The 21586-nt window shown below is 42.2% G+C and overlaps 1 protein-coding gene across 1 annotated transcript in view; it reads right to left on the bottom strand.

The window, feature by feature from the left end:
- CDH2 (cadherin 2) overlaps positions 1-21586 on the bottom strand; it is a 321407-nt gene that overhangs the window by 22125 nt on the left and 277696 nt on the right. The window contains exons 9-12 of the mRNA XM_040432080.1: positions 16418-16603; positions 16011-16264; positions 14786-14928; positions 12946-13179 (exon numbers count right to left, since the gene is read on the bottom strand). Coding sequence (XP_040288014.1) covers positions 12946-13179; positions 14786-14928; positions 16011-16264; positions 16418-16603 — 817 coding nt within the window. The remainder of the gene's footprint in view (positions 1-12945; positions 13180-14785; positions 14929-16010; positions 16265-16417; positions 16604-21586) is intronic.

Genomic DNA, 21586 nt, shown 5'->3' with positions numbered 1-21586 from the left:
TGTTGGATTGTCAATGCAACCCTCTTCTCCCACTCTTCACACACTGATAGCAACACAGCAGGAGAAATGCTAGCACAGGCTTCCAGTATCCATAGTTTCAGGTGCTGCACATCTCGTATCTTCACAGCATAGACGATTGCCTTCAGATGATACGAGATGTGCAGCACCTGAAACTACGGATACTGCAAGCCTGTGCTAGCATTTCTGCTGCGGTGTTGCTATCAGTGTGTGAAGAGTGGGAGAAAAGGGTTGCATTGACAATCCAACACAATGGGCAGCACATTGAACCCATTTTATAAGTGGTCAGAAACTTGTAAATAACTCATGAAAGAATAAAGTTACATTAAAACCAAGCACACCATTTCTTGTGAAATTCTCAATAAGTTTGATGTGTCACATGACCCTCTTCCTATTGAAAAAACAAAAGTTGGATTCAAAATGGAAGACTTCAAAATGGCCGCCATGGTCACCACCCATCTTGAAAAGTTTCCCCCCTCACATATACTAATGTGCCACAAACAGGAAGTTAATATCACCAACCAATCCCATTTTATTAAGGTGTATCCATATAAATGGCCCACCCTGTAGTTACTTTTCCCCAGGACACTCTCTTATGTGTATAGACTTCAGTGAGGATTGGGTTAATCTGGATGAAAACCTGAGTTGACCAGCTACATTAAAGGAGTTCTCCGGGAATTAAGAAAATGAAAATTACTTTATTATAAATATATTGCCAAATACCTTTCATTAGTTATAATGGCTCATTTTGTCTAGGGAACAATCATTAGGAGAGGCAAAATGTCCGCTGTCCTATTAGTGCACACAAAACCTGTCCTAATCACTCAAGAATATTAACGAAATGCTGGACCATAGGAGTCAAGTGAGTTTGAGGACAACACAGGGCGCAGAACCACAACCACGAGTCAAGTAAGTTCTGATTTATTCAAGGACGACGCGTTTCGGGGTGCATGACCCCTTTTATCAAGCCTAGAAAATAATAAATATAATATGTATATGTATGTACATCAAAAGAAAAAGTGTAACTCCGTATGAAAAGAAGAAAAATATAAATACAAATGCATAAATGAATATGGTGTGGATACATATGCCAATACATCCATATTAAATGGGGATAAATACCTAAATGGATGTGGTGTAAATGCATATACACCCATATAAAAAATATATAGAATATTTATATAAAATATGTACATATGGAAAAAGTCAACAAATAATGAAATAAATGCATCCATATAAAATGTAATATAGTATGAAGGCGTAAAAGCAATTAGTTAGCAATAAAAAGTGAGTATAAATAAAATTAACTGCACTTGATACAGATGAGAGAATAACCTCTAGGGGCCAATATTACATTGGTGTGGTCAAAAGAGGTGTTCCAGTGTGAAATCCTAGTGTATGTGCAGGGAGATAATGTTGTTTATTAAAATTAAGATATAATGGTATTTATGATACAATTACTTCTATATGATCCCTAGGGACAGAAACAACTCTGTAAATATTGGAATTAATTTGGTTTGAAAGGAAGAGGACTGTACCTTACTGTAATCAGCTGGACCAAATGCACGGCCGCTGCGTGCCGGCACGTGGCGCGTTCGCTGTACACACAGTGCGTGCTTGCTTGCTACCGGAAGATAAGAGGAAGGTGTGGGAGGAGGGGGAAGAGCTGATTGGGCGGTCCGCTAATGGTGGGGTTATATGCCGCTGCTGTGCTATTAGGACGAGCTGTATTGAACTATTTAATGATACTCATTCTGATAGGTTCAGGACGCTACAAAAAAGAGAGATGTTCTGGATCTTCAAATTACAGACCCTTGAACCGTATGGCCTAAACGAAAATTTTGAGAATAAATGTTTTTAACACATCCGTCAGTTGAATCACTTTGCTCTGGTAGACAGGTTAGCGGACGCAGTATAGAGGCAAGGAACCAGATTGTAAATCAAACTTCAGTGTTTTATTCACACTCAGCAAAACATAACAGTCTTGGTGCTTGTTCATACACAGCAAAACAAAACAGTGTTCACCTGGAATCCTAGGTGTCAGTTCACACCCGGCTGAATGCTCAGCCACAGAAAAGTTCACTGGCCTCTTCCAGGAGGCCTGCACGCTTGTTTGCAGTCTTCAGCCTTCAGCACAGAGGACTCCACAGCTTCACTGTCAGATGGAGGTCAAATCCACACCACCTGATAGTGCTGACTGCTTTTTAAGCCTGCCAAGACCTGGCCTGGAACGTGGGGAGAAGCCACCCACCCAGCACTTTGACTACTCCTAGTAAAAACCGTCCCGGATCAGCTTTACAGCCATACTAAACAGCTGAAGTGTCAGACTGCAATCTGCAATACTGACGCTTGAGAAAAACCGGCTCTTACCTCACAGAGGCCAGGAACCTCGGTAACACATACTGACCATCAATGATGGCCCCTTGTTCCTTCTTACAATATGTACATATTTTATATATATTCTATATAGTTTTTATATGGGTGTATATGCATTTACACCACATCATTTAGGTATTTATCCCCATTTAATATGGATGTATTGGCATATGTATCCACACCATATTAATTTATGCATTTGTATTTATATTTTTCTTCTTTTCATACAGAGTTACACTTTTTCTTTTGATGTACACACAGTCAGGTCCAAAAATATTGGGACATCGACACAATTCTAACATTTTTAGCTCTACACGCCACCACAATGGATTTGAAATTAAATGAACAAGATGTGCTTTAACTGCAGACTGTCAGCTTTATTTTGAGGGTATTTACATCCAAATCAGGTTAAGAATAATAATCATCAAACTTTTACTTTTTAATACTTGCCTGAAGTCTGGAACGCATAGACATCACCAGACGCTGGGTTTCATCCCTGGTGATGCTCTGCCAGGCCTCTACTGCAACTGTCTTCAGTTCCTGCTTGTTCTTGGGGCATTTTCCCTTCAGTTTTGTCTTCAGCAAGTGAAATGCATGCTCAATCGGATTCAGGTCAGGTGATTGACTTGGCCATTGCATAACATTCCACTTCTTTCCCTTAAAAAACTCTTTGGTTGCTTTTGCAGTCTGCTTTGGGTCATTGTCCATCTGCACTGTGAAGCGCCATCCAATGAGTTCTGAAGCATTTGGCTGAATATGAGCAGATAATATTTCCCGAAACACTTCAGAATTCATCCTGCTGCTTTTGTCAGCAGTCATATCATCAATAAATACAAGAGAACCAGTTCCATTGGCAGCCATTGGGATAATGAGGGAATAACACACACCTGACCATGGAACAGCTGAGAAGCCAATTGTCCCATTACTTTTGGTCCCTTAACAAGTGGGAGGCACATATGCAAACTGTTGTAATTCCTACACCGTTCACCTGATGTGGATGTAAATACCCTCAAATTAAAGCTGACAGTCTGCAGTTAAAGCACATCTTGCCAGTTTTTATTTAGAATCCATTGAAGGTGGTGTATAGATATTTATGGACCTGACTGTACATATATATATTATAGTTATTATTTTTTAGACTTGATAAAGGGGTCATGCACCCCGAAACGCATCGTCTTTGAATAAATCAGAACTTACTTGACTCGTGGTTGTGGTTCTGCGCCCTGTGTTGTCCTCAAACTCGCTTGACTCTTATGGTCCAGCATTTCGTTAATATTCCTATTCACCCGACTGGAGGATTGGCTCCCGCACAAGGTTATCGGACAAGTTTGGCTGCACCAACCAGTAACTATCTTCATTTGACTTTTATTGTGGTTGCGCCCAATTTGGTGCAACACCAATAGGTGAGCATACCATCTCCCCTATAAGAAAGCACTGTAATCTGACATACTCACCCTATGAGAGCCTTCTCTCCCTATTTGCCATTTTTTTCTAATCACACAGGAGGACAAGTTACTTCACAATACTGAGGTAAAAAGCTGCCTCATCTTCCCCCCTGCTCTACATGTCAGGGATTATGATCCTGAATACAGTTTAATATGATATTTAGCTGAATCTTTGTGGGAATGGAGTTCATGAGGAGACATGAAGTACAGAAAGGATGGACAGGACAGACTATGGTAATGTGAGGCTGTGGTAATGGAGACTGCATACAAGTGCTGCTGCTCATTAGCAACATCTATACCTCCTCTCTGTACTTCTTGTCTCCTCATGACCAGTGTTCCCTCTAAGCTGCGCGGGTGAGCGGCCGCGCAGCAATTATTGTGCCCCCGCTCACAAGTTTAATAAGTCCGCTCAGCGCCCACTCACACTGCTTGCAAAATGCCCACACTTGCCACCCCACAGTATTGATGAGTTCTTCCTCTGTGTGCGTTGTAAGCGGGACACCACCAATTACATATTCCCACGCTACTGCTGCCTCCTCCTTCTTTTTCTGACCGAAGAGGAGGACTGAACAGCAGTGCACAAGGAGAGGTAACGTGGAGGCGGCGCCATCTTAAAAGCTAGACTCCATCTTGAGAGCTGCCTGCCGCGTCTGATACATAGTATGCTGGGGAGTCTGGGTACAGACCTGGAGGACATGCTGCTGCAAAACAAAAGGGGTTAAACCACTGGCAGGAACACACCATCCCATTGATAGTCTATCACTTGGATAGTGTGTTCCTGCCAGCTGTTTAACCCCTTGTGTTCTGCAGCAGCATGCCCTCCACCTATATACAGCCTATACCTATATACAGCCTATACCCATATACAGTCTACACCAAGCATGTCAAACTCAAAGGCTAACATGGGCCAAAAAAACAAAATTTAAGTTTATGTGGGCCGCATCAAAAAAAAAAAAAGAAATCGTACATTTTCATAGAACAACATTGTTGTTTCATGACTGCTGACCCCCAACATCCCGTTGCCCAATAACACAAGTGAGACCTATATATATATACAAATATTAAACTTCACTATAAGGCGCACCTAGGTTTTTGAGGAGGAAAATAAGAAAAAAATATTTTTAACCAAAAGTTGTGCTTTTGGTGGGCTTTGAATTAATGGTGGTCTGTGCATGACACTATTATGGGGGATCTGTGGATGACGCACTGTCATGTGGGGGATCTGTGGATGGCACTGTTATGGGGGACCTGTGGATGGCACTGTTATGGGGGATCTGTGGATGGCACTGTTATGGGGGATCTGTGGATGGCACTGTTATGGGGGATCTGTGGATGGCACTGTTATGGGGGATCTGTGGATGGCGCTGTTATGGGGGATCTGTGGATGGTGCTGTTATGGGGGATCTGTGGATGGCGCTGTTATGGGGATCTGTGGATGGCACTGTTATGGGGGATCTGTGGATGGCACTGTTATGGGGGATCTGTGGATGGCACTGTTATGGGGGATCTGTGGATGGCACTGTTATGGGGATCTGTGGATGGTACTGCTATGGGGTGGGATATCTGTGGATGGCATTGTTATGGGGTGGGGGATCTGTGGATGGTGCTGTTATGGGGGATCTGTGGATGGCATTGTTATGAGGTGGGGGATCTGTGGATGGAACTGTTATGGGGTGGGATATCTGTGGATGGTACTGCTATGGGGTGGGATATCTGTGGATGGCATTGTTATGAGGTGGGGGGATCTGTGGATGGAACTGTTATGGGGGGATCTGTGGATGACACTGCTATATGTCATCCACAGATCCCCCTCATAACAGTGTCCCCCAATACACCAGCCCTCTGCTCACCGAAGTATTTATAAACGTGAATCCTTATCCTGTTATTAAGTTGAACTAACGCTGCGCTCTCCCATGTTCCCCTGTATCCAAACAGCACTTACGAACACGCTTCCATAGCAGGCAGAGCGGACGGCACCAGTAACGTCACTCACTGACGTCGCGCGTCTGCTCCCCCTGCTTCATTCATAAAGTGGGCGGAGCAGGCGCTCAACATCAGTGAGTGACGTTACTGGTGCCGTCCGCTCTGCCTGCTATTGAAGCTTAAGTAAGTGCTATGGGGATACAGGGGAACATGGGAGAGCGCAGCGTTAGTTCAACTTAATAACAGGATAAGGATTCACGTTTATAAATACTTTGGTGAGCGGCGGGGCCCGGTGTAAGAGTACAGTGACTGCACCGGGCCCCGCCCCTAGTTACGGACTCCAGCCCCTCCTCTCTCCCGGCTCATACATAGCGATGCTGCATCTTTGCCAGGCCGCAAAGATATTCATTGCGGGCCGCATGTTTGACACCCATGGTCTACACCTATGTACAGCCTATACCTATATACAGCCTACAACTATATACTGACTATACCTATATACAGCCTATTTCTATATATAGTCTACACCTATATACAGCCTATATCTCTATACAGTCTACACCGTGTAGATAGACTATTCAATGTGACAATTATCTTTTCCTATCGCCCACCTTTGATGGCGCTGTGCCCAGCTCTGAGCCGACCCCGCTCAGTAGCTGCCAAGGCTTAGAGCAAACACTGCTCATGCATTCCTACAGAGATTCATCTAAATATCATATTAAACTGTATTCAGGATCGTAATCCCTGACACTCAGAGAAGAGGATGAGGCAGCTCTTTATCTCAGTGTTGAGAAGTAACTTGTCCTCCTGTATGATTAGGACAGGTTTTGTGTGTACTGATAGGACAGCGGCCAATTTGTTTCTCTTAATGATTGCTCCCCAGACAAATGAGCCATTATGACTAATGAAAGGTATTTGGGAATATATTTATAATAAAGTAATATTTAAGTATTTTCATTTTCTTAATTCCCAGGGAATCCCTTTAAAGAGGACCTTTCACTGGTCCTAGCATTCCAATATTATTACCAGGCAGTGTAGGGCTTTATTAGATGTCAGGGAGCTTTTTTGTTTTCAGCTCGGCTGCTCCATTCCCTCGCTGTGCTCCCTGTTCACTTTTGCCACCCTGTATGCTAATTAGCAGCATTAGTACAGGGAGGAGCAGACAGCCGGATTTCTCAAGGGGCATCTTCTCTTCCCTGTCTGTGAGCTGACCAATCGCAGCAGAGAGCGTCACAGCCAGGGAGAAGGTGAGCATTTTTTTCTCCCTGTCGGTGACGCTGTCCGCTGCGAGAAACCCGGTCGTCTCCTCCTCCCTGTACCGATGCTGCTAATTAGTACACAAGGAGTCAAAAGTGAACAGGGAGCACAGCAAGGGAACAGAGCAGCCAAGCTGAAATAGAAAAAGTGCCCTTACATCTTCTAATAAAGCCCTACACTGCCAGGTAATAGTATTGGAATGTTAGGACCAGTGAAAGGTAATCTTTAAAATCAGATAAGGAGAATACAAAGCGTTGGTGAGGCCTCATCTGAAATATGCAGTTTAGTTCTGAGCACCAGTCCAGAGAAAGGACGCTCTGCAGCTGGAAAAGTACAGAGAAGAGCAACTAAACTTATAAGGGGCATGGAGGGTCTTAGTTATGAAGTAATATTAAAATAATTAAATGTATTTAGTCTTGAGAAGAGACGTCTAAGGTGGGGGGAGGGGGGACATTATTAAACTATACAAATATATTAATGGGCCATACAAAAAATATGGTGAAAAACTGTTCCATGTCAAATGCTTTCAAAAGACAAGGTGGCACTGCCTCTGACTGGAGAAGAAAAAGTTCAGTCTCCAGAAGCGTCAAAGCTTCTTTACTGTAAGAACTGTGTATCTGTGGAATAGACTTCCTCAGGACATGGTCACAGCAGGAACAGTTTTAAAAAGGGTTTAGATGAATTCTTAAAAATAAATGACATTAATGCTTATAATTAGTGATGGACGAACATCGGCCGGGACAGTTCGCAAACGCAAGTTGGCGATCAAATGTTAGAGAATCGCGCGTTCGCGGCGGGCCCCATTGACTTCAATGGCAGGCGAACCTGGAAAACCTTCAGGTCATATTTGCATCCACCAAATACTTACCAGAAGTGCACAAATAGTCCCACAACATGGACAGTGACATACCAGAGGGGGATCAGTTGCAAAAATTCCCACAAAAAATATGTATTTTAACCAGGGGCCATTTTTATGCATCTTAAAGGGAAACGCTCAAAAATGTGCCCTGCTGGAGCCTAGAATTTTTTTATTTTAGGCCACTGGAGTACAGGCCCCAATAATTAGGCATTCACCTGACAGAAAAGAACTTGTAATAATGTAGCTGGAAGTACATTAGGCGGTCACTGGATAAAAAATTTACTGTAGGCCAGTACAGGCCCCAGAAATTAGGCATTCACCCGACAGAAAAGAACTTGTGATTATGTGGCTGGATGTACATTAGGAGGTCACTGGATACATTTAAATGTAGGCCACTGGAGTACAGGCCCCAAAAACTAGCCATTAATCTGACAGAAAAGGACTTTTATGCTGCTGTATATACATAGGACAAGGACCATTCTTTGTTCTGGCTGGTGGCGGATATGTGTGGGCTGGCATGAGGAAATTCAATTACACGTGGTCGTCACAGGTGTTGAATTCCTCAGAGATTCATGCCTCATTCATTTTTAGAATTTAGAATTAGCTAGGCGAGTGCACTTAACGGTCATGATCCCCCTGCTGCGCTGAACATCCTTTCGGACACTCGACGAGGGGCAAGCCAAGAGTTTCATGGCAAATTGTGCCAGCTCTGGCCACAGGTCAAGCCTGCACACCCAGTAGTCCAGGGGTTCCTGGCTACTCAGAGCGCCCACATTGGCCATTAACCCAATGTAGTTGGACACCTGTTGGTCTAGGCGTTCCCTCAGATGGGATCCGGAGGGTGGCTAACGATGGGTTGTCTGTAAGAATGATCTCATATCCAAAGTGACCAACACATCTTCAAACCGCAATCTTCTTGTAGGCGCAATAGGATTGGTACCCGCACCTGTTTCGATGTGGGTAAAAATTCCTCTGCCAGAGCCCGCAACAGCAGAATGCAGCATCTCTCGCAGCAAGGCCTGGAAATGCTTGATTCCAACAGCCCTCTGTGATGCTGGTAACATGTCCGGCATTTTGTGTTTGTACCGGGGGGTCTAAGTACGTTGCCACCCAATACTGGTCCTTGCCCTTTATGCTTTTATACGGGGGTCCCTCTTCAAACACTGGAGCATGAAGGACCCCATTTTCACTCAATTGGAAACGGTGGAGCACCCTGGCTCCTGCTCATCACCCAGGAGAATGTCGTCCTCGGTCCCCCCCCCCCCCCCAGCCATGGACAACACCAGGGATCCCAGAAAAGTTTAAAGTACGCCTCAAAGCCTGCTCTTCTTGCTCCTCCTCCTCCCCCCAGCCACCATCCTCCTCTGAATCCTCTTTAGACTCCTGCTGACTTGTCTCAGATAGAGTAGCCCCCACAGGGAATTCATTCAGCATTGTGACTTCCTCATCTTCCTGCTCCTCGACGGCTTGATCAATGACACAACGCAATGCACGCTCCAGAAAGAAGGCGTAAGGTTCGATGTCACTGATGGCGCCCTGGCTGCGACTGACCAGTTTAGTGATCTCATCAAATGGCCGCAGAAGACTGTATGCGTCGCGCATGAGCAGCCACTGGCGCAGTGAAAAGAAACCAAGCTCGCCAGAACCTGTCCTGCTGCAGAGTTCGTACAGGTAGTCGTTAATGGCAAGTTGCTGCTGGAGCAGCCTATCAAGCATATACAAGGTAGAGTTCTAGAGCGCCGGGCTGTCACAAATCAGACATCAGACGGGCAGGGGGTGTCACCGCTGAACATCAGCAAGGCGAGCCATGGCCTTGCAAGATCTTATAAAATGGCCAGAGATTTTTCTGTCCTGCCGCAAGACGTCTTGGACCCCGGGGCATTTGGCAACGAATCGGTGCACAAATAAGTTCAGGACGTGTGCCATGCACGGCACGTGTGTCATTTTGCCCTGTTTCAGCGAGCTCCGCAGATTGTCACCGTTGTCGCACACCACTTTACCAACTGTCAAATTGAGCAGGGTTAGCCACTGATCGGCCTGTGACCGCAGAGCTGAAAGCAGTGCAGGACCGATGCAGCACAGCATGGCAATGTCTCACCTGGCACGTCAAATAGGTTCTGGGGAGCTTGGGGGCGCAGCGGAAGAAGTGGTAGCAGTGGAAAAGGAGGAGTCAGCCGAGGAGGAGAAGGAGGATGGAGGAGGAGGAGAAGAAGAGGCAGTAACACCAAATCCACACGGGAGCCGCGGGTTAGATGCTTGACAGCCGTCAGAAGGTTCACCCAGAGAGCAGTAAAAGTTATGTACCTTACCTGCCCGTGTTTGCTAGACCACGTGTCTGTGGTCAGATGTATCTTGGCACAGACGATGTGTGCCAAAGATATATTCACTTGTCGCTGAACGTGGCCATATAGCTCTGGGATGCCCTTCTGGGAGAAATATTTCCTTCCGGGGACCTTCCATTGCAGTGTGCCAATGGCCACAAATTTTCAAAAGGCCTCAGAGTCCACCAGTTTATATGGCAGTAGTTGGCGGGCTAGCAGGTCTGACAAGTCAGCGGTTCAGCCGTTGGGCAAGAGGGTTATCCGGCGTCATCAACTTTTTACGCTCGAATATTTGGGCCACGGAAGCCTGCCTTCTGCCAGATAAACGTGACGATGGCATGATGGAAGGTGGAGTGGAGGACAAATGGGAGGAAAGATGAGAAGTAGAAGAGGCAGGACGTGGAGCGACGGGAGAGTGTCTTTGTGGGTTCTTAGGCGTTGCTTCCGCTGGGCTCGGTGATAGGAGGCCAGGTGCCTTCTTAAGGCGGTCGTCCCTATGGTTGGGTTTACCGCGACTTATGCGTTGACAGCTCAGGCCGCAGATGGCAACAATATTGTCAGCAGCTGACACGTTAAAAAAAATCCCACACTGCGGAGCGATGTGACGGCGTCCTGGGAGCACCAGAAGTGACTGTGCATGCTGGAGATATATTTGCAATCTGCTTTTTGTCTCCTGTGCCCTGCGAGCTCTGCCTGCTTCTACTCCCTCTCAGCTGCTCCGTCTCTCCCTCTGAACTCCCCTCCTCTTCCTCTCTTGTGGGCACCCACGTGACGTCTATTGACAGGTCATCATTGTCATCTACACCACCACTGACATTTGAGATCTTGGAGTAGGCAGCAACAGCGGGGACCTCCCTTCTTGGGCTGGGTACTGTAGTCAGACCGCTGGGTGGCAGCCGCTGCTACCTCCTATTCCTCATCCAATGTCAAGAATGGCTGTGCATCGGTAAGGTCTGAGAATGGATGGGAAAATAATTGGAGGGGCTATGGTGGTGGTGGTGTCTTTGGGGGTGCACGCAGCAGAGAGTGAGGATGGTGCAGATACAGAGGATGAGGAGGGTGCAGAAGCGGAAGGCTGAATGGGCCACTCAACAAACTCTGGTTCGTCCTTTGAAGTAATCGCATGCGCCTTCTGCAACTTCCCAGTTAGGCTCCAGCCTGGAGCACCTGCCCGACCACTACCAACCCTGCGAAACGGCCTGCCTCTGCCTCTTCCTCTGCCTGTCATTTTCAAAATGACCATGTGCCTAAGTCCCTAGAGAAGAGCAGTATTTGTGCAAGCAGGTATATCGCAGGTCTCAATCAATATTTGGTGGAAACAGGCATATCGAACCCCTTAATCAGTATTTTGTGGAAGCAGGTATATCGCAGGCCTCAATCAATATTTGGTGAAAACAGGTATATCGAAGCCCTTAATCTGTTTTTTGTGGAAGCAGGTATATCGCAGGCCTCAAGCAGTATTTTGTGGAAGTAGGTATATTAAACCCCCTTAATCAGTATTTTGTGGAAGCAGGTATCTTGCAGGCCTCAATAAATATTTGGTGGTAACAGGTATATCAATCCCCTTAATCAGTATTTTGTAGAAGCAGTTATATTGCAGGCCTCAATTAATATTTGGTGGAAAGAGGTATATCGAACCCCTTAATCAGAATTTTGTAGAAGCAGGTATATCGCAGGCCTCAATCAATATTTGGTGGAAGCAGGTATATCAATCCTCTTAATCAGTATTTTGTGGAAGCAGATATATTGCAGCCCTTGATCAATATTTGGTGGAAGGAGGTATATAAATCCCCTTAATCAGTATTTTGTGGAAGCAGGAATATCGCAGACCTCAATCAATATTTGGTGGACACAGGTATATCAATCCTAATAATCAATATTTTGTGGAAGCAGATATATCGCAACCCTCAATCAATATTTGGTGGAAATAGGTATAGCAAACCTCTTAATGAATATTTGGTGGAAGCATGTATATCACAGGCCATAATCAATATTTGGTGGAAGCAGGTATATCAAACCCCTTAAACGGTAGTTTGCAGAAGCAGGTATATTGCAGGCCTCAATCAATATTTGGTGGAAACAGGTATATCAATCCACTTAATCATTATTTTGTGGAAGCAATTATATTGCAGGCCTCAATCAATATTTGGTGGAAAGAGTTATATCGAACCCTTCAATCATAATTTTGTGGAAACAGGTGTATCGCAGGGCTCAATCAATATTTGGTGAAAAAACGTTTATCGAACCCCTTAATCATTATTTTGTGGAAGCAGGTATATCACAGCCCTCAATCAGTATTTTGTGGAAGCAGGTATATCGCAGCCCTCAATCAGTATTTTGTGGAAGCAAGTATATCAAACCCCTTAATCAGTATTTTGTGGAAGCAGGTATATCGCAGGCCTCAATCAATATTTGGCGGAAGCAGGTATATCAATCCCTTTAATCAGTATTCTGTGGAAGCAGGTATATTGCAGGCCTCAATCAATATTTTGAGGAAGCAGGTATATCAAACCCCTTAATCAGTATTTTGTGGAAGCAGGTATATCAAACCCCCTAATCACTATTTTGTGTTTTAACCCACACTGCTCTTGAGAAAGGGGAAGTTTAGATTCTGCTTATGAAGACTTCTGCTTATCTGCAGATTTCAAAATGCTGGAATAAAGACGGTCTGGCCTGTGCTGGATTTTCACATACTGTGCCAATACCCACTAAAACGCAGGTACATAGTATAAACGCAGCTACATACCATTGATTCGAGTAATGGTCCAGTTCTTCTTAATATCCAATGGGCTGAATGGGAGTTCAAAGATGAATGGTCCGGCATTAGGGTTTATGTCAGCATCTACTGCTGTGATATTAATTGCATTTGGATCTGGTCGTTCACAAATTTCCACTTCTCTTGGAAAGACTTGAGGAGCGTTATCATTTATATCCAGCAAATAGATCTGTAATGTGCCTGTGCCACTCATCGGAGGAATACCTTGAAAAAAATAGTAGATAAGTTATCAAAAAATAAAATTCTTTATAATTGCTTGACAGAAGGGGACTGGCAGAATGGTCTGGGGCCTTACTAATACTGTTGATAAGTACTTAGAATCTACCATAGTAATAATACACTTAAAGGGGTTGTGCAGACAGTACATATTGATGACCTATCCTCAGGATAGGTCATCAATATCTAATTGGTGCGGTCTGCCTAACAGCACCCTCGCCAATTGTATGAGCTCTACCCCCTCTTCTAGATTCCACTGTGCTTTGTCTGTGAAGTATTGGCAGTGCAGTGTAATTCACTTGAATGGGACGAACACTCGTAATTACACTGTGCCGCTTCTGCAAGTGAATGTAATCTTGAAGAGGAAGCAGATATTGATGACCTTTGCTGAGGATAGGTCAGAAATATGTACTGGCTGCACAACCCCTTCAAGATGGGTTATTCTACATTTGACTGATGCACTGTAGGTGTCTTTTGGCTATGGGTCATTGGACAATGTCCCAAAATAATTATTTCGCACCTATCTAACTGCATTACAAATAGTTCTGTAAAAATAATAGCCATGGGCCATTGAGTAAGAGCAAAGTAATCAATATTTGACGTCTGCCTTTTCGTGTCGCCATGGTAAATACACTTACTTGAATGAGCTCAGCAATCCCATGCCCATGTTATACATGTCACCCACAAAACTGTATATGTAAAGCCTCATTCTCCGGATCATCGTCACGTACAATATAATAAATGCATAAAAGCAGCAAAGACAACAATAGGAAAGTAAAAGTAAAACTACTTAATTTTACAGGTCCATTGGAGGCACCCAATAGTGCGCCAGCTTCATTATATTGCATTTGACTTTCATTCATTTATTAAGATTGAATTTATATTGAAATAAGAAGATTCATAAAATATTTCACAACTCTCGTTGAGCCTCAGTCTATATTAGTAGCCTATGACATGCATTGGTCTAAGTGTAATATATGTAACACAATTCCATGAGTCCTCATAAGGTTTATACCCTGATCTGAGCATATCTAATAAGATGGTGTCAATGCAAAAAGCCGTTTAATGAGATTACGTGGATGAACTCACACAATATGGGTCGAAAAAACCTGAAGTAGTGTGAACACGCAATGATCATCAACCTTTCTCTTTTTTTTGGGCCTATCAGCCCCTATCTCTCAGACAATATGATTGTAGTTGGTTTTATTTTAATTACGTTCGTGATGAGGCAATATATTCTCAAGCATACTCGTAAACTATCTGTATCCACTTAAAAAGCGCAGCACTATAATACATTCATTTAGAACTGATGATTTGTCAGAAATGCATTACAAAGAACGGGCAACATAAATTAGTAAAACATTTTCAAACTAAAGATCCAGCTAGAGAGATAACAACGTGGCAAAACCTCATCCCATTTCCATGGAAACAGCTTAACTACGATAGAAAAAAATGTTTACAGTTCCAAAAAGGCAGCACATATGATTATTTCTTTTTGGGAAAAAAATCACATTTTATGTATTCTGTTAGGAAAAAAACACACAAAAACAGATAAATCCTTTTCAGCTACAAAAGCTATAAATCATATACATACCACTGTCTGTGGCTAGAAAAGTTGCATTGTACATATTGTTCTTCACATACATGGATTCCCGGTCCAGAACTGCTATAGTAGTAATCTGTCCAATCATAGGGTCAATTTTAAGCCAGTTGGCAGGATCGGAAAGTTTTGAATACCTAAAGCAGAGAAAAAACACTTGCCTGAAAAAAGGTGAACCAATTCACAGAAATCATAAAAGAAACAACAAAACAACTACTGACGGAAACATTATAGATTATTATGTAATACATATCTTCTCACTACAGGATACCTTATCTACTATCTATCTATCTCTATCTAAATATCTATCTCTATCTAATCTATCTATCTAAATATCTTTAAAAAAAAAAAAAGAAACTCTACGGCACTTCCGTGAATGTGCGTTTATTCACCCGGTATCATGCGACGTTTCAGTCCTCTCAGTGGGACAATTCTCAAGCAGTGGTAACAAAGTAATGGTGCTCAATACACATATAAATAGTGACCCCATCATTATGAGGCAATTAAAATAATTAATAAATAACAATGATAAAAATGTCAAAAATTGTGTTGCATTAAAACAATACACCAATGTTTTTTTTTCATTCATACAAATTATTATGTGCAAATAATGTGATAAAATATACAATTCAGTATTAATAAGATAATTAAAAACACCTGTATACAACCAGTGCTTTAAATGTAGAATCAATATCTATCTATCTATCATCTATCTACCTATTTATTATCTATCTACTATCTCTCTCTATCTAATCTATCTTATATATCCATCTATCTATCTATCTATCTATCTATCTATCTAATCAATCATCTATCTGTCTAATATCTAAATATTTATCTATCTAATTATCTATCTATCTACTATCGAAATATCTATCTCTATATAATATATCTGTCTATTATCTAAATATCTATCAATCATCTATCTATTTATTATCTATCTACTAAATCTATCTAATAATCTAGCTGTCTACTATCTAAATATTTATCTATCTAATAATCTATCTACTATCTATCTATCTAATAATCTATCTCTCTAATATCTATCTCTCTAATATCTATCTATCTAATCTATCAACACAGGAAAACAAATTATGTTCCTCTTTATTTCATTTAGCTTAATTTAATTATATCTGTATACAAATAAATAGTAAAAAATGATCAAACAGCTGAAAAGTAATTTTTTTTTTTTTTTAAAACAATAAGCTTTGCAGTTTACCTAACTGTTTGCTGCATATAGCGATCTGGATCCTGCGCATTGAATGTTACAAGCACACTTCCTGGCATCAAACCTTCTTCTTGACGTATAAGCTTAGGATTTGGGCTGAAGTAAGGACTCTCGTTGACATCAATGATAGTAATGGAGACTGTGGCGGTTGACTGTGGAGGATGATGGATGCCTTTAATTAACGGCACTTGGTTTTCTGCAGCTACTGTTAGAACAAACATCCTATTGGTCTCAAAGTCAATAGGCTAAAAGCAAAATGAAGAAAGAAAAAATTGCAGGTTAGAAAACATTCAACCCCAAAAATATGATTAAAACATAACGATACTGAAAGAAGTATCAACAAATAATTAGATTTCATTATCGAAAGCTGGATTATGCTACTAATTGTGAAAACGTACCTTGACTACAGTGACCATACCATCGTTGCTGTTTGGCTCTGTTCTAATGGTAAAACGTCCGGTTGCGTCACCGCTGACGATTCTGTATACTGTGTTCCAAGCAGTAGTGTGTGGCTGGTCCTTGTCTGTTACTGTAAGATTGGCTACTACAACATCGACTCGATTTTCAGGCACTTCTCCATAGAACTACACCAGAAAAAAATGTCATGTAAGACTCTGAAGAGTTACAATAATATTTAGAAAGACACAAAATCTGAAAATAAACAAAAAAAAAATCCTAGCGATTATCGCTCTAGGAGAAAGTATTAATTGACTGTCATTGCATGGTATTGTCATGGCACCTTATCTCCACCAAACAGTGCATTGTCTCAGAACTAATTTCTTACTTATCTCATTCAGCATGGCATTGACTTGGAGGTAAAGCTCTGTTGTGAGAAGATTATTATGTGCAATAATATGAAGTTAACAGACAGGCTAAGCATCACAAATGTTTAAATAAGTCATGAAATGAACCCTCATTCCTTAGCATTTAATGCTTTTTGAAAGAACAAAAATATCTGAGGCAGTGCGACATCAAAAGGACAGCAGAGCATTGCAACGCAAAAAAAAAAATTGAAGGCCATTACAGCTCATTCTTTTATAAACGAATGTAATTACAAGCGATGCAATATCATCCTACGCAGTTCAGATTTTTAATCTACCGGAGTCCAAAGTCCAACTTTATTTACATTCTTTCCAGAAACACGAGAGTGAAAGAAAAGGGGGAGAAACCGTTGATATTTCGAGGACTAGTACAATACTTGCTCCAACATTATTCATTTCTACTAGATCATTAAAGGAGTTAGATACTGATGACTTATCCTCATGGAAAGCTCCATATGGCTGCTCATATTACCTTCAGCATCCTCTGCTGGAGAAATGTAGTATTACATAAAGCCTATTTAAATGAATGGGTGACCATGTAATAGACTGTATCGTTAAGTGTGTTAGACCAAGAGAAATGCAGCAGATCTTTGTTCTGGCTCATAGAGAAGGGTGCCCAGCTGTAGACACCCATATATGATGCCCTAACAAGAAAAGGAAAACTCCACTTATGTGCAACATCTACATAATAAGCCAAGTGGCTTCTTTATAATTACATGGTCTTTTCTCCAATTATGTCTTCATGTTGAAGGGAATTGCATAATTCAGCTTCCTAGTCTCAGAGAGCAGTGTATTTAGATGACAGTAAGGCTCGTCATTTTGGTGGAAAAGCTAATCCTTCCAATCCTTCACCTGCATATGCTCAACTTGTGCATGTATTCTCAATAGGGAAAAAGGGAATAAGCTGCTGTCAGACACCTCTGCAGACACTATTTCCCTTAACAACAAATGGACTGGACATGGGCTGGACAATTGCCCCATCCTATGTTCTCCCAACATCTACTTTTGGGGGGAGAGTTAGGTGACCCCCATACAGATTAGATAGTTAGCCAGCCCTACTTAAATCTTACGGCATTTATCTAACGTTTATGGCCACCTTGAGGGTATGTCTACACTGGCTAAAAATTGCTGAGGATTTGTAAATGACTTTGCTGCTGATTTCGTCCAATGTCCCGGCCGGGAGGCTATCACAATTGTGCCTCATCTTGCCTCAGTAATGGCGAGATGAGACAACCCCTTTAATTTCTGTACCGATTTCATTTTATGTTTAAATCCTATCCACGTTGCTGTTACTGCAAACTCTGCAGAGTTTCAGCTTGCCAATCCATGAAAAAAAAATCTGCAGCATATATGCCGATGGGAATGGACAATGATACTGTTAGTTCACATGTCTGACAGTGCAATAGAGATAAATGTTGTCTGTTTCCAAGGGCAACCAGCATAGTTTTGAAAGTGTACAAACTGTAAATGAAACAAAAACTCAATATTGGTACAAAATATATATAGCAATGTATGAGAATACAACCTGTTTAGAAAGGACAGGTTATTAGCTTTTCTATGGGACAATTCAAGGAGCTGAGTCCTTGAAGAAAATGCTGAGACAATAAGGCATGAAAGCCATTAGAAAGCTGCCACCTTTCAGGCAAGGGCTTGCCTTGCCTAGAAGGTGCCAACTTTCTAATGGCTTTCATGCCTTATTTTCTCTGCATTTTCTTCAACATTTCTGCTTGTGGTTAGTGAATAGAAAGTGTGGTGGAAATACCCTCGCCACTGGGTTTGGAGGGGCCTGTTTGCCAGCCTTTTGCCTCAGGATTATAGCCCATATACTAAAACTTTGAAGGAGAAGGTAGGTGGCCACACAGCCTAAATATGTGGAACTGTTTTGGGCAGGAAAGCCATGCTTGGATCTGGGTGATTTCTGGATATGTGGTTCGCCCAGATCAGAGCTATCCAGGGATGTATAATTTATGGTGATATGTGGGGCTTTGGGGTGTTTTCTGTGTTTTGGGGAAAAATTTGTGTTTTCTGCCTGTAAGTGATTAAGTTAGCCCACTGGTAATTGTATCACAGGCAGAGCCCATTGTGTTTGTTAACTGTATCACAGGCAGAACCCATTGTGTTTGTTAATTGTATCAAAGGCGGGGGGGGGGGGGTTGTGTACAACTGCTGGGAGTGTTTCCATACTGTAAATGCATGTGATTGGCTAATGAAAAATTATCTCAGTCTTCCACAAAGTCCCCGGGGAGTGTCCCTTGCTGGAAGATCTGCATAAAAGGCTGACATGTAGCCCCATTAAAGAGTCCCTGTTTACCCTCAACATAGAACCTCATTTCATGTGTGTGGGGAAAAGACTTCATATACACTGGGGAATGCTATACTCTGTATACTCCCCTGGCTATAATCCCCAAGCTCTTTTAAGAACTTGTTCCTGCATCGCTCTCTGAAGGAAGAGAAGCTCACCCATTGGAACCTGGATGCCTTATCGTAGGTCCAGGGTGGGTGAGATCCCAACCAAGCTGCAGTGGTTCGTGGGGTCGGCAATGCTTACGGTGTCATGTCAAGTGGAGTGATTGCAGTCCTTGGGAAGCACTAGGAGCATCCATCAACGGAGGTACCCAGTCGGGGTGCCAGGAGATCAATTACAGAAAGTTTTAGTTTACATTCTAAGTCTTAAAACCCTTACAATACCTAGTCCTAAGGTGGCCATATACAAACCAAAATAGCCATACGTGTTCAATAAAGTCAGGCGTTAATTTTGATTAACCTCCTGGAATCCCTGATAGTGCTGAATTTATGCAGCTGCATTTAGCTCTCTATGGACCTAAAGTAGACTACTGCACCACAACTGTTCATTATGGGAGCAAATTAAAGGCCAGAATGGTTTTCAGCCGTGAATGTAAAAAAAAGGATGTTTCAACTTAAGGCGGGTTTACATGGTCTGATACTCAGGCCAATTATTGGGAATGAATGTTTGTACGAACGCTTGTTCCAGATAATCAGCCCGTGCTGCAGGCTCATTCATTGGGAGAAATGACTTTTCATGCGGACACCTCAATCACTGTTTCTGTGCTGTTTGAACAGTGATTTGCTGCCCAGAAACTATGCAGCTGTATGAGGACAGGTGATACCAATAGCCAAAGCTCGTTCCCATACTGTGGAGGTGATCGCTGCATGTAAATGCAGATCTTGACCTCCACTAACGAACACGCAATTGTTAGGAAGGAGCGCTTGCTTCCCAACAATTGGGTGCTTGATCGCTGCATGTAAATGCACCATTACTAAGCTGTCACAGCTCTTAAAAATGTGGAGAAACAATTGGGTCTTAGTTATGAAAACTTTATCAGCCTCTTCTGTTCCATAACATGTTGTGTGCAGATACGACACTATAGGGGAATTTATAATAAGGGGAGTATTTGAAGTCAGTTTTGCTTGGGTCTGCGTTGGAGTACATTATGCCACATTTATCAAATGGCTCATGTTACTTTATAAATTTGTCTTATCCTTAAACCTAACACTTTTGTCTAGAAAAGCTACTCCAGTTTTCCTACTCCACCCTCCTACTTAAGAATGCAACTTTTTTTGTGACTTTTTAAAAAGTCTCAATGATAAATATAGCTAACCACGCCCATTTTTCCACCCATACTGCAAAACTGGAGTGAGTGGTGTAAAAATGCTAAAAGTTGCAACTTTTTTGCGCGAGTGCAAAAAGTCACAAAATAGGGCTTTTGAAGCCAGAATTCTTGAGTGAAGGCATAATAAATCTACCCCTATGTTCAACGTGACTCTTCACGTTAATGTGAGACCTCTCCCAAAGATCACTCCCTTATCCAGACGATATTTCCTGTGACAGATTTACACCATATATAATGTATATTGTCCGCTTGTCTTCTAGAAGACCACGCTGCCTAGGAGACCACTTTTCAATGGATGGTAGTCTCAAAGAGGTTCACTGCATTTATTTTCAAATCTGCTCTAGAAAAATTTAATCTATAATCGTACATATACAACACATACAACAGTTCAAGAGGCATGAATGATATAAAAATTAGCAAAATTGTTGACTACATAATGAAAACAGTTTAATTGTACAGTACCTCACAAGGGTTTTCTGGGATTTAAATACTGATGACTCTCTGGGTTGGTCATCAATATCTGATCGGCAGGAGTCTGACTCTCAGCATCCTCACTGATCAGCTGGGATACTATATTCATTGGTCACATGGTCTTTCTGCTGCTCAGTCCCATTCAAGTGAATGGGATTGAGCTGTACTACCAAACACAGATAGTATGCAGCACCAAGCACTGTAGCCCCTGCAAACTGCCAATTTGCAGGAGTGTCTGCAGTCAGACCTCCAGATTTTGATGACTAATCCTGAGGATAGGTCCTCAATATTTAAATCTTAGAAATACCCTTTAAGTGGTATGTAGAAGCACAAACAACACTTTGTGATAACACAAGTCACTCGTGATTCCCCTTAAAATTTTCTGTTTCAATTTCCATACTAACTAGCAGTAAACCACTAATACCTGGTAGGGAGCCAAATCTCAATAAATAAGATGGAAACGTGTCCAAAATTGATTTCCTTTTCAGGGACTAGCTGGACTGAATAGCATTAAATGAATCCATGGATTAGTAAAACAGTGAAACTTCTAATAATGGCATTTTTAACATTTAAGTGTTATTTCATTGTGAAGGCTGACTTTCTTCTCACAATAGACTGCTGATGAGAATACAAGCTCTTCATG

The sequence above is a fragment of the Bufo bufo genome, chromosome 5 (assembly GCF_905171765.1).
Source record: "Bufo bufo chromosome 5, aBufBuf1.1, whole genome shotgun sequence".
NCBI lineage: Eukaryota > Metazoa > Chordata > Amphibia > Anura > Bufonidae > Bufo > Bufo bufo.
This window is presented reverse-complemented; position numbering and strand designations above follow the sequence as displayed.